This window comes from Branchiostoma belcheri, unplaced genomic scaffold, assembly GCF_001625305.1.
Source record: "Branchiostoma belcheri isolate BF01 breed outbred unplaced genomic scaffold, Haploidv18h27 scaffold18, whole genome shotgun sequence".
Lineage (NCBI taxonomy): Eukaryota > Metazoa > Chordata > Leptocardii > Amphioxiformes > Branchiostomatidae > Branchiostoma > Branchiostoma belcheri.
This window is the reverse complement of record NW_017803268.1, coordinates 2,423,545-2,437,085: the sequence shown is the minus strand read 5'-3', so window position 1 is coordinate 2,437,085 and position 13,541 is coordinate 2,423,545. Positions and strand designations below refer to the sequence as shown.

Here is a 13,541-nt window from a genome sequence, read left to right as displayed (position 1 = left end):
GGCAACACTTAAAAATAAATTGAGTTGTTCTTGTGTAATGCGTTGGGAAGAACTTACATGTAATTGGAATGTTCTTTTGTATTCAATGGGTTCTTGCTATTAAAATGGCTTGCTATACCATGCCCGTAGCCAGGGGGGGTTCGGGGGTTCGGAAGAACCCCCCCACAAGGCTCAAAGGTCCACTTTTTGGGCCACTTTTTATGTGAAGGGTCCACTTTTTGGTCCACATTTTATGTAAAGGTCCACTTTTTGGTCCACATTTTATGTAAAGGTCCTAGATTTTTCTTGAAAAGATAGACTGGAATCGTAGAAAAACTGCTTCCTTTGTCATTGAATAAAAATTTATCTCTGATTTTTTCTTGGAAATCCTCTCAAAAATGCACGAAATGCCATTTTAAAAGGTTCATTTTTCAAAATTTTCCGGGGGAGCATGCCCCCGGACCCCCCTAGGAACCTCGCGCCTACGGCGCTCGAGGTCCCCTCAAGCAGTGGGACGAACCCCCCCATTCAAAATCCTGGCTACGGGCATGTTTAGGGTGACAAATATCATACAAAAATATTCTGGATCAGGAAATCTGTCTGATATTGACACTTACTGTCATTTCTTAGCACATTTTCCTCATCATTTCATACTTGAAGCTTTTGAAATGACCCAGAAACAAAATACATGATGAGTCCCTTTATTTTTGGGTACCACCAATAAATACATGTACTAGTAGCTAGAACCAGCCTACCACACAAAACAAGCAACTGCTTTCTGTTGGCAATGTTGCATTTTTCACTCACAGATATCAGTATGATGTAAGATGTTTTTCTCTGTATCTGTATAGCCGGTATAACCGCCTTTCGGCGTAACACACCAGCTTCGCAGGCACGCGGCGCGGCGGCAGCTGGCTATATTACACCGATCGACTTGTTACACCTAACCCTTGAACTTCTAGCTCTAGACATTGTTTAAAGCTATCTATTGACAATGCCCCTACTGTACTTGGTGACAGTGAGTTCCACTCTGCGATAGTTCTAGGAAAGAATGAATTCTTGAACACCTCAATCCTTGGTTGATAACTCTGGTACTTGAATGCGTGGCTATTTCTTGTTCTCTTCTGGGCTGGTATTAGGTACTTAGTAGTTGGGACATCCACCAGTTTATTAGACATTTTGTACATCATGCATAGTCTAGACATCTTTCTCCTGTCTTCCAGTGAAGTCCACTGTAGGTTTCTTTTCATTTCCGTGACACTAGCACCTCTTACATAGTTGTTCATACAGAATCTTGCAGCTTGATTCTGTACCCTTTCCAATTTGTCTTTGTCTTTCTTTGTATATGGATCCCATACTGTCGCAGCGTATTCTAGGTTCGGTCTTACAAGTGACGTGTATGCAAGTGATTTTACTCTAGTTGGACATGCCCACAGATTACGTTTAATCACTCCCAATGTCTGTTTCGCCTTAGTTGTGATATTATTAACATGTGTACCCCACTTCAGTCCGCTTGTCAGCGTGACGCCCAGATACGGATGGATTTTTGTGGTTGCTAAAGCCTGACCACAAAACTGGTAGCTAGTTGCATGTGGTGTTCGTTTGTTTGTTATGTGCAATAATGTAGCATTTTTCGGGATTAAACTGCATGAGCCATTTGCTTTGCCATTCTTCCAGGGTGTTCAGGTCTTTTTGGAGAAGTTGTGAGTCGGTCTGTGTAGAAAGCTCTACATACAATAGACAGTCATTCGGCAAATAACCTCACATTTGAGTCAAGCTGATCTGGTAGGTCATTTATATACAAGAGAAAGAGCAATGGCCCCAGGACGGTTCCTTGAGGGACCCCAGACGCTACTTTAACTGGAGCCGACGCCTTCCCTTCAACCACTACTGTTTGCTCCCTGTTGGTCAGGAAAGCCTTTAACCAATTCAGCGTAGGGCCTTGGATTCCATAATACTCCAGTTTTGAGATGAGCCTGCCATGGGGGACTTTATCAAAGGCTTTAGTGAAATCAAGTATTGCTAAATCTACCTGCCGTTTACTGTTTAGTGCGCCAGCTATGTCATGGACTGTTAGTATAAGCTGTGTTTCTGTGGATCGTTTGGCTCTGAATCCATGCTGGTAATCTGTTAATATACTGTAACTTTCTAGGTGCTTCATGATTTGGCTATGGATAATATGTTCAAGTAGTTTGCAGGATATGCAGGTCAGTGAAACAGGTCTGTAGTTGCTGGGGACCGCTCTATCTCCTTTTTTAAAGATGGCGCATATATTTGCATCCCTCCAATCTTTAGGGATTTCTGCAGTGTTTAGCGAGTGTTGGAAAATATTGGTTAGAACAGGCGCGATTTCACTAGCTGTCAACTTGAGGAACCACGGTGGTATTTGGTCTGGTCCGGATGCTTTAGAGGGATTGAGACCTTGAAGCATTTTTTCGACACCATCAGTAGAAACTACTATATGTTCCATTGGAGGAGTACAGGGCTGGCCTAGAGATGGCATATCTGTGGTGTCTTCCTCTGTGAAAACACTTTTGAACTGTGAACTGAGTACTTCTGCTTTTTTCCCACTGTCACTGATGATGGTATTTCCCACCTTTAGGGGTGCTACCCCGACAAGGTCTTTCCTCAGTCCTTTTATGTACGACCAGAATGTTTTGGGTTTGTCAACTATAGCTTCTCCCAGTATGTCTGCCACGTATTTAGAGTGTGCTTGTCTTATGCTTTTCTGAACTCCCTTCTTAACTCTCTTATATTTGTTCCAGTCTTCCTCTTGGCCTGTTTTCTTAGCTTTGTTATAGAGCCGCTGCTTCTTACGACAGTGCCTCCTTAGGTTTCTGTTGTACCAAGGCAAGTTGTATCTGCTTGATGTTATCTTACTTGGGATGTGCTTGTTCATCGTGTCTTTCATTTTGTCTTTGAAGTCTGACCACTTCTGTGTAACTGACATATCCTGAGTTCTTTTGTGAAAGTTAGTTGCATAATCCTTTAGGTCTTTCTTAATGGCTGGTTCGTCGGCTTTTGTGCGGATGTACACTTTTCTCTTAGGTTTCCTGTTTTGTTTCAGTGCCAGGTTAACGTCCACTAGAACCATGTCGTGGTCACTTATCCCCGGGACTACTGTGGTCTTCTCAATTATGTTGGGGTTATTAACTAAGACCAGGTCCAAGAGATTACCATTTCTAGTTGGTTCCTGGACTTTTTGTTGAGTAGTAAAAGATCTTGACATTCATATATTTAATATGAACGTCCAACTCTTATATTCATATTTGTATGACCAAGGACAGTATAATGTCCTTGGTATGACCTATCTTAGAGAGCTGTTATTACAAGAATTATGTACCACTCATTTTTTGACAATGTTAGTTTAATACTGTTATGATTTTTTTTGGCGACACCTCTAGATTGGAGCCATCCACCAGAAGAGGATGTTGGCCTTCATCAACCATTTCATCACCCACACAGCGAGGTTTCTCAACAGGTTCTCCTGCGTCTGTGAGGAGGTTGGTCAAGTTTACTCGTGTCTTCATTTGTTTTACTTGGAGCAAAGGACTACGAAAATTTTCAGTGGAAGCATATCAGTAACTTAGGAAGCAAAATGGTGCCTTCCATACATTTTGGCAAGACCTAGTCAATGTATAACGGACCAGAAAATAACCTCTACATAGAGATGTGTTGATTGCATATAAGATATTTCTCACACACAAAAAAGAGCTTTTGTCCAAACATCACTCTAGAGAGTACGGTTTCAAACACTGAAAAGCTTACCATAGGTTGGTCACTTGTACTGGACTGAGTTGAAGAATGTATGTCTTTATCAACTTTCTTCCCATTCAGAAACTTGCCAACATCAACTTGAGAATACAGAGAATAGAGACAACCATGAACATACTGGAGGCAAAGGTAAGGACAACATCACATAAAAAAACTTACCACAGGGCTAGAAATACTTTTGGGGGCATTTCAAGCCCTGTACCAATATTATCATAACTGGTGCCTGGAATTCTCTATGGCTGTTGTAACTTTGGATAAGATTGTTCAACTTTGATGATGTTTACTTGTTTGTTGGCATCCAGATAGCGTCCATTCCTGGTCTGGAAAACATCACAGGGGACAGCGCCCCTCCCAGTACAGCAGGGACAGCCGGAACAGCAGTGCCAACAGGGACAGCACCAGCTGACAGCACAGCATCAGCACAGCAACCAGCAGAGTCAGAGGTCAGTCTTAGTACTTCTATGTACTTCAAAAGTGTTTTGTGGGGTGTCTAATCTGTGGGTTTTGTATTTGTTTGTCTGGACAGAGTAGGATGATAGTACATGTACATGTAGTAGACATTTTACAATATACTAGTATGCTTATTTTTTCTTTCTTCTGTGCATATCTGTGAATATTTAACATTTTCTGTCATCTGTTCTCCATCATGCCAGGCTGTTCCAGAAGCTGCTGCCCCTCCCCCTGAAGAAGCAGCCCCTGCAGCGCCCACCATGACTGTGGCACAGGACCCACGATATGCAAAGTACTTCAAGATGATCAACATGGTGAGTTATCTCAATCCAATCAACCTTCAGAGTATTCTTGAAACATGTCTACAGACAACTTGGTAAAGATGACAAGCACCGACATACTGTACCTACTTTGTATGAACTGTTTTGTTCTCCAGATTTTACACCATGACTATGATTTAGCAGTGCTCTCACTAGTGCTAAGAGTTCTCTCCTTACCTGTTACCTTATAAAAAGACAAGTGTATTTTCCTCCCAGGGTGTACCAGTCCAGGCTTTGAAGACAAAGGTTGCGATGGAAGGACTGGACCCAGACCTGTTAGAGTAAGTTTGTTTCTTTTGCCCTTGTCTCTGATCTCCATTTATTCCTGTTATGCTTGTCCTAGTGGTTTTGTAGATACTGTGTTTCAAATACATGTCCATGTATATTGCATAGTTCACAGTCACTTCTGTAGTGTGAACTTATCATTTCCGGTATAATATCATGTGTCTTTCACACACACACACACACACACACACACTCCCTGCTTTTTGTTGCCACTTTGAAGATCAAGTTCAGTGAACATGTCCATTTTCCTTAGACCATGAAATTTGGCCACCTTGAAGACAAAGAGAATTACAGTAAACAGTAGATCAGCTAGGTTTGTATTTCTCATGAAATAAAATGTTTAGAACAAGTGGTTATCACTTGTTTTGGATGGCATTTGTTTGTTTATGTGTGAAATGGCACTTGTTCAAGTTGTTACATGTATAATTGAGGGTATAACTGCATTCCAGCACTCCTGACGCCCCAGCCCCTGCTGGAGCCCCACAGGAAGACAGTGACAGTGAGAGCGCAAGCAGTTTCACTGACAGCGACTAGATGTCACAGTTATCACATTTACTCTACAATCAAGACTAGTGCTGTGTACCAGTTCGCTGGAACTAGTTCTGGACTTACAAAGGAAAAAATCATGTCAAATTCCCAAATTTGAAATCTTCAATAGTCAAAAATTTGTGCTGCAAAATGAAGAAAACATTGCCATTGGGCACTGTCAAGTGTGCTCCGTAGTAAATTATGTGGCCACAGTTTAGACCAGACGTGCCCCGCAATCTTGCTTCTAAACCCTGGTAGTGCAGTGCTCACAACAAAATTTTGCAGTGAAGATGCCCCATTTTCAATTGGGAAATGTTAACTGAGAAGTCTCTCTGTACTTTCTATATGCCCTAGATTTAATAAACCTTTGGACTTAATTCCAGAACTGAACATGGGTTTATGTACATGAATACAGCACTATCAAGACTCATTTCATGGAGAATAAATCTTTCAGAGTATATCAAAATGAGCTTTTCCTTTTTTTGACGTAAAGAAAGAAAACAATAACATTGACAAATTCTTTCTTAATTATGATTAGAACACAAAATGTTATTTTAAATGAAAATAATTGTCCAGTTAATAGGTGCCAACACTTGATTTGTAAGGTGACTATTTTGTGAAGTGGATAAACTGTAATAATTTATGTAAAACATTTATATGAATTCCTTTATGACATTATGTAAGGAAATGTTTTAAGAAAAAAATGTTTATGTCACCATCAAATAAAATGTGTACAAATCAATTGTATGTTAGCAATGTCTTCAGTAAACATATTAACCACAGTAAACATATTAACTATTACATGTATGCTGGCAAAATACCTCCCCCCCCCCATGTACCAAGTCAAAAGAACACATTGTTACACATTTTGCAGTTTATTATAATGACCTCATCACAAAAAGATGATACAAAACAGTCAAAACCAAGGATATTTCACTTGCACACAATTATTGCAGTCAGTTGTGCCCGGAAGCATTTTCTTTTGCAGACAGCTACTATCAGCAAATAACAAACAGGTTGCACTAAAATACCCAAAGTATTCCATTCCTTTACACTTCTCTCTATGCCACTGGTCAAAGATAAATTTGAAAAGACACTGGATTTTGGAAAGAAAATTTATACAGATATAGAAATTAAGTCATGCCTGTAGTTACAAGAACACTACTGTAAGTCTTGAAACATGCACTGTGATTTTTTTGCAGTGATTTTTTTTCTCTACCACAAATTGATGACGTTGCCAATGTGTCTCCCTTGTATCACTACTACACTAGAATTGTTCGAACCGTAATTTAAAACACTACAAAAAACTCCCTCCTATGCAAAATAAAACCACCGCGACAGTTAATAAATTTACAGTACTTCAAATGATCTGCAAATCTGATGATATATGGAACAAGTAAAAATACTGTTGGGCTTCAAAATATATTATGCCCTCAAAATTTTTATACTCTTCAAATTTAAAATAACCAGATAGACCGAGTGATTGCTAATTTTCTGGCTGAATTGTACATGAATACATGATAATAATTTAAGAGTTTGAAATCCACCTAATTTTGGAGAATGAATAATTATTAAACTAATTCTGAAGCAACCTCTGAACATGCAAAATTGTGGTTCTGCAACCTCCATAAGGCCACACCAATTTAATTTGTTGGTTCTCGGAATCGCCGCTTCAAAAAATCGCAAAATGAAAAAAAAAATTAATTCTTGTTAATTAGAAATCAATAACATCGACAATTGATCCTTGATACATAGGCTATAAAACAGCAATGTTTTAGCATGTATAGTCATAGCTTTGTTCTCAATCCCTTTTTCCAGCCTTAGCTTTACCATTTGGGCATGTTTTTTTGTTGTTGTTTTTTTCGCCCTGTCGCTTTACATTTTTCATGAAAAAATCTGAGAACCAACAAATTAAATTGGTGTGGCCTAAAGTTCTTCTGTTGCAACCCTGAAATATAACCTGTGATAAAAACTTTTAAATCACCTTGCGTAGTAAATAATTTTTTTGTTAAACTTAACTTAAAACTTTAAATAATTGGTTTAACCATATTATATACGTGTACTGCGGAAATATTTGACATCATTTCACTGTGTTTTCCTCCAATTACTGAACCACCTTTCGCATGTTTGTGTCAAAGTCACCATGATATAACAGTTAACATCAAATTTCCCATTTGCTGGGATACAGATATGTATGTACAAGAAGTCAACTGTATACTAAAAACTAGTAAATGAGGCGATGTCAACATCATCTCAACACAAAATTGAAATGATTTTTCAGAATGAAGAATTTCTTTTGTCATAAACCGTTCAAATATTCCAGACTACACAGAACAAGAAAAAAGTTTTCGTGAGGAATTTTTGTGTCCACAAGAACACAAGACGTCTAATCCTAAAAAATAGTGCCTGTCTTTTAAACGTGACGTCACGTATACAAGGTACTACAAGCACCTCCTATGCTCGAAAATATGTTTCCCCACGTTTTCATCAATCCCATACAAAAAATAGAATCTCTCTTACAACATCAAAGGTCCTCACATGTTTCTCTCGCCTCTTTGGCATCTTCTTTTCTCTACCTGAATACAATCTGTACAACAATAAAATACTGTACAACAACGATATCCATTCCTTTTACCCGGACCTCTGTACGTTGGTGTGATTATCCCATCTCTATTGTATACAAAGAAAAAACACTTAAGAAGTGATAGAAGTGACAAAGCTCTATTTACAGATACAAATGTATCATCCTTTATTCCCACTTGCCAAGGCCCTAAACAGTACAAGCTGTATTAGCCAATCAACAGGCTTCCCTCACTCAAAATCTTGCCTTATTTGGCATGACTTGCTTTGTAGCCAATCAATACCATCCTTACAAATTACCCACCCTGCTCAGTGTTAAGTGCCGAGATCTGATTGGCCGAGAGACACAAGAAATTGGACTCACCCAAACTTTAGACTGTACAACTCCAGTCTTTGTCAAGGAATGAACAATCCACCGCTTCCATGACGTCACACAGATAACACACGTGACTCCGTGAGCAGTAGACTGTTCATTCCTTGACAGACTGGAGTTGTACAGTCGAAAATTTGGGTGAGTCCAATTTCTTGTGTTGGAAATTACAGTTTAAACTTGCTGCATAATGACTTCTACCAACACAGATGAACTTTCAAGATAAAAGCTAGTACAGTTCCTAGCCCTGGCAAGTGAGCATGTCCTTGTGAGCCTGGTGTTTCCCTGCTCAGTCCACGTTGCTCATGTCGCCTTCTGACTGGTCTATGGCCTCAGGAGCCTGCAGGAAACAAGACAAGGCAGAACAGTCAGTGAAAGAAACTACTTTGTTCCTTCAGACAACCAAAAATTTACCGGTATTCATGGAAAATATGACAAAGACTGCAATATGTCTACAAATAATCAAACAAGTATCAAGAGGCAACTGTTACAGTAGAGCCCACTTCTTTAGTAATAGAGTGGTCACATGGTGGAAAAATCTGCTAGAGACTGCCGTAATGAAACAAATACATTTTGTACTTTGCAATCGCAGAAAATGAGTACATGTACTACTAAACTATGTTCCTTTAGTTATTTTGGACAACTAGTTGCTATGTCTTTGTTCTCCTTATGTTAAAAGCAGTATAGTACACATTCTGGGTTGTCCAGAAAAAAAAAACTATATTGCCACCTCAGCATTCAGTATAGCCATAAATGGGCAACAAAGTCAATTGTTTACAGGGCCTGGCAGCAGGAAGAAGGTGAAACATATTTCAGTTCAACTGAATCTGACTTTGTCATAACTGATCACTCTAATATTCCAAAGAAGTGAGCACATCCTGCAAAAAGGTCAAATCAAATTAAAAACAAACACAATCCTTTGACAATCAAATAAAAACCAAACACCTCCTTTGACAATACAAAAAAACCTCTTCAATCAGTATAATGACTGATAGCTTCATGTAGCCAGGATTTATATAATGGTCAATGAACCACACAGACATATGGTTGACAAGAGATATTTCTAAACCTAATAACAACACCATTCACACAGTTAACATCCATCATCGCAAAACTGGAAACGCAAGCAAGGAATTAGGACACAGCAAGACAGATTGTCCTAAAGGAAATATTTGTGCAGTTTTGTTTGCACAATCCTCTCAGTTCTTCCTGGAAAGCTGCCAGAGTGAGACCCAGGATGTTAGTACAAAAACTGGGACTTGTCCCCACTCCAGGACTGAACTCCGGAATGTTCCAGAAATTTCTTCTTGGTCAAAGGTATCCAATGCAATTTCATGGCAGTAAACCTCAATTTTCTGGTTATTATTTTGATGTAGTAGGGCTCGAAATCCATTTTTGGGAATAGGTGCACTGGTGCACCCATCCTAAAAAAAAACAAAAAAATTCGGGTTCACCATATAAAATAAAATAAGTAGAATGTCAGCAAAACTAATTATGTTTCATATCTAAAGAAAAGTACAACAACAATTATTTTATTATTTTTCTGACACTTACATGTAGATGTTAACAATATGTATTTTTGTATACTGCTATACATTTAACATCTTTACATAGGTAAACCTATGAAAATATTTGGGTGCACTGGTGCACCCACAGAAAAAAATTGGTCCAATTTTGGGTGCACTGCACATGCATCTAGTATTTCGAACCCTGTGTAGTAAGATGAATTAATCCCATAGCATACTGATATTTGTGAGGCAAAAATAGGATGTCTCTTACGGAAAATACATGTAGGTTGTTTGTTTTATACTCTGGCTCTAGCCATTTATGGGCAGAACAAAAAAAAAGTCGTAGCTTCTTTTAGCTGTTAAGCTAAGAAATGACAGTATGTAAATGTCAATATTGACAATAATAGACAGATTTTCTCATTCAGAATATTATTTCTTCTGCCGCCCTGAATTGCATTAGACACCCTTGGATGTTCCAAACACAAGGTGGAAAAATTTGGACATGTCTGGTCATATGAGTCCAGGTAATACCTACAGTACAGATTTTGAAAAACTTCCCACGCATTTACACATCGGTTTTAACTTGTTTATTTTTTGAGCAAAGATTGTGTAAATTGCATTTAAATCAACAGCTATGTAAAAGCCGTGTATCACAGTTTAAATCTGTGCAAAAGCTATGTAAATTGCGCATGCTAATATTACACGTGAGTGTAACAACATGTGGTGGCTATTTATATACACATAACTACACACGATTACACACTCATCTTCACATGTTTTACACGCGAAATGAACATGGGTTGAAAGAGAAGTGGATGGCTTTTGCAAACATTCTAATCAACAAAGGCATGACTTTGGATCACGATTTGCGCATGTGTAGATGGGAAGTTATTCGAAAGCCGTACTGTACAATCATGCATTTCTTGAAGATGTGGTCTTGTCTGTCTTTTGCCCATGTAAGCTGTAACAATCAGTGTATGGAAAGGCAGTCAAAAAGCATTGAGAAAAGTTGGAATTTCAGCAAAATATGCCCACAATTTGGGTAAAAGGCACTGCTTTGAACTGGATGTGTAAAAGAAAATCAGTTGTCCCCATTTCAAAATCAGAAAGGGGAGGTATACGTAAGGAATTTTTTAAAAATTCCCTAAATATATTTGTCATTTTAGTCCTATCTCCCTATGTATTAAATCTTGGACCCTACACAATGTATTTTAGCTTTAGGTTAGCTATATCCCCTCTTTGATTGCAAAAAAAAAAGCTTTTGTATGAAGGTATATAAAAAAATATTTTGTGCAGGGTTAAACAAATCTTTTGTACAAGGTTGAACAAAAAAATGTCAAAATCCCAGCTTTTACCAAGACCGTTTCACTGTCTTTTTCTTGGCGTTAAAACACAAACCTGAAAGCGGATATCCCATCTGCGCCGTTTTAAGAAAGGCATCTGCAATGACAGGACACTGGAATCAATCACACCCCCACAAAACACGAGGCATATTGCACATGCAGTACTACTACTAGTACTAGCATGCGTTCAGTTTCCAACAGTATCTAAATATAGATACGGTGAGCGTGCACATAGACATACGTTTTCATGACAAAGGCTACTGTAAACAGGGCTCCAAAGTAAGGACAGAATACCAGAAAATGTTCTCGCAAACTTGTTAAGGACTACGTATTTATCCTGATTCATACTTATTTATCATTTATCGGTACTGAAAATTCAGAGAAAGACGCCTAGTTTGGAGCCCTTGAAAACGAAAGAAACCTTGTCACCCTCGAGTAAACAAGCCCTACAAGACCCAGAAGTTGTGGAACAGTGTTCTTACGTGAGCTGGCTGTCCGTGTTCTCTTTCTCTTCTCTCGCCGTGCGGCCTCTCCATGCCCTGCACCAGGGCGTGTTTCTTGTGGCCCGTCGGGTTTCCATTCCCTCCGTCAGGGTAGGGGATGGTGGCCAGGAGACCTGGGGGGAAAAAACACTGAATGAGACAAAGGGCTCGAAATTAACAGTGTCCAGGCAGGGACAACTAAAAAGTCACTTTGGGACATTTTGAGCACAATAGCTACTTTTGTCGATCATGCAAGCATCCCAGCTTTTGGCTCGGAAAAGCCCCCCAAATTCTTGTCTTCTCTGCAATTATAGTGCGTCAGAACGTAAGCAAAATAAAGTTGACTTCAAGTTGCTGTACATACATACTTCCCGAAAAACATGCTGGGACAATTCGGGACGATTGAAATTTATTTTTGGGACAATGCTGGGACAACACTAAAAAAGTTAACTTCGAGGCCTGAGACAAAAGACTTCTGACCATACACCCAGACATTAGAGTGTGCAGCCTTAAGCTTACAGTGTAGACCTGCTGGACAGACTCGCGTGCAAGTCTGGTGTCAGGGAGTACAGTAATCAAAGAATGGACACTACATGTACATAGAACAGTAGAAAAGAAGCAGTCTACACCATGGGCCATTCAACCATCCCTCAACAGAGACTGGGGACCATAAACTTTCTGCAACCTATGATAAACCATTGGAATATGGGTGAAAGCCCATGTTTCTACATGTACATTGTACCGGTAGTTCTATACAGACTGAGCTGGATTATTTTTCTCCTTATTCCCAAGGTTGATGATCACTTTATCTATGGTGAAATTACAGGTTTTCAAATAGGTTCAAGATCCATTTTGTAAAATTCTTCAAGAAGACTTCTAGCTGCTAACAGACCTGCTTGTACGTAACCTCTTCTTGAACTTTGAAAGTGGGGGACAGTGCTGACATCAGCCACTATCTCAAAAGCGTCAAAGCATACCGGAAAGAGCTTTTTATAAGTATTCTCCTCATAGTTCTAACATTGTCCGGGTCTTATCTTACTCATTGGAGGTCAAGAAACTCTTTGACCTGTTCAGATGTCACAAAATGGCAGAAAATTTACCATTCATCATTCAGCAACTATCTCAAAAATGTCAAAGCATACAGGAAACAGCTTTTTATCAGGAGTCTATTCCCTGCATTGCTGTAGCACTGTCTGGGTTTTATCACTCACAGGAGGTCACCAAGCTATTTTTGAACAGTACGTACGTCACAGAATGGAAGACCATCCACCATTCAAGGTTGGACGAACAATCACTGCCTCTTAGAAATGTCACAAAAATAGGAAATCCCTCACAACACAGATAACCTAGTACGCTATGGAGCGCAACAAACTATTTTTGACCCGTTCAGACGTCACAAAACAGGAAAATCAACCTTTCAAGGTTGAGTGAAATATTTTCTACCTCTCGGGCAAGGAACAAAAATAGGAAATCCCACAAATGACAGATAACTTGTATTTTATCATCTGCAAGGGTTCCCCCACATCTTGTTGTTTACTGGTGATCCAGGGCCTCAAACTGTTGGCTTTCCACCATTACCGAGCCAGATTGCATAAGTTTCTATGTAAATATGTTGACAAGTTTTACAGTTATATAATGGTATAGGAAACACTGCTAAGAGATGGTAGAAAAAAGTTCCAGACCTACTTGAGAGTAAATTGAGTTTAATTCTTCAAGAACAAATTATGATAATGTCATGGGGGACTTTTAACTCCTGCAGAGTAGGCTAATAAGATTTTGCAGTTGATCAGAGATATTTTTCCACCCCCAGACGTCTAACCCTCAGAAGACAGGGAGCAACAGATGCTAAACCAGATAGTGAGTGATCGAGTAGTGAGACACTTCCAGCTTACGAGCACTGGCGTAGGCTTCTAAAAACTGAC

General features: G+C 39.2%; 2 protein-coding genes across 7 annotated transcripts in view; one reads left to right on the top strand and one right to left on the bottom strand.

Annotated features, from left to right (window-relative positions):
- The window catches only part of LOC109467417 (WASH complex subunit CCDC53-like), a 6,030-nt gene extending 606 nt beyond the window's left edge, over positions 1–5,424 (top strand). Inside the window, exons 2-7 of one of the 2 annotated variants that reach the window (XM_019765377.1) lie at positions 3,384–3,482; positions 3,817–3,882; positions 4,056–4,196; positions 4,407–4,517; positions 4,740–4,804; positions 5,258–5,424. In XM_019765377.1, the coding sequence (XP_019620936.1) occupies positions 3,384–3,482; positions 3,817–3,882; positions 4,056–4,196; positions 4,407–4,517; positions 4,740–4,804; positions 5,258–5,342 (567 nt within the window). In that variant the 3' untranslated portion in view covers positions 5,343–5,424. Of the gene's footprint in view, positions 1–3,383; positions 3,483–3,816; positions 3,883–4,055; positions 4,197–4,406; positions 4,518–4,739; positions 4,809–5,257 lie in introns of those variants that run through there. The other variant, XM_019765378.1, reaches the window with a different exon arrangement.
- Positions 5,425–8,390: 2,966 nt separating this feature from the next.
- The window catches only part of LOC109467389 (cryptochrome-1-like), a 48,209-nt gene continuing 43,058 nt past the window's right edge, over positions 8,391–13,541 (bottom strand). For 2 of the 5 annotated variants that reach the window (XM_019765328.1, XM_019765331.1), the window contains 3 exons: positions 11,620–11,753; positions 11,193–11,234; positions 8,433–8,626 (listed from right to left, as the gene is read on the bottom strand). In XM_019765328.1, the coding sequence (XP_019620887.1) occupies positions 8,576–8,626; positions 11,193–11,234; positions 11,620–11,753 (227 nt within the window). In that variant the 3' untranslated portion in view covers positions 8,433–8,575. Of the gene's footprint in view, positions 8,627–11,192; positions 11,235–11,619; positions 11,754–13,541 lie in introns of all 5 variants that reach the window. The other 3 variants (XM_019765332.1, XM_019765333.1, XM_019765329.1) reach the window with 2 other exon arrangements.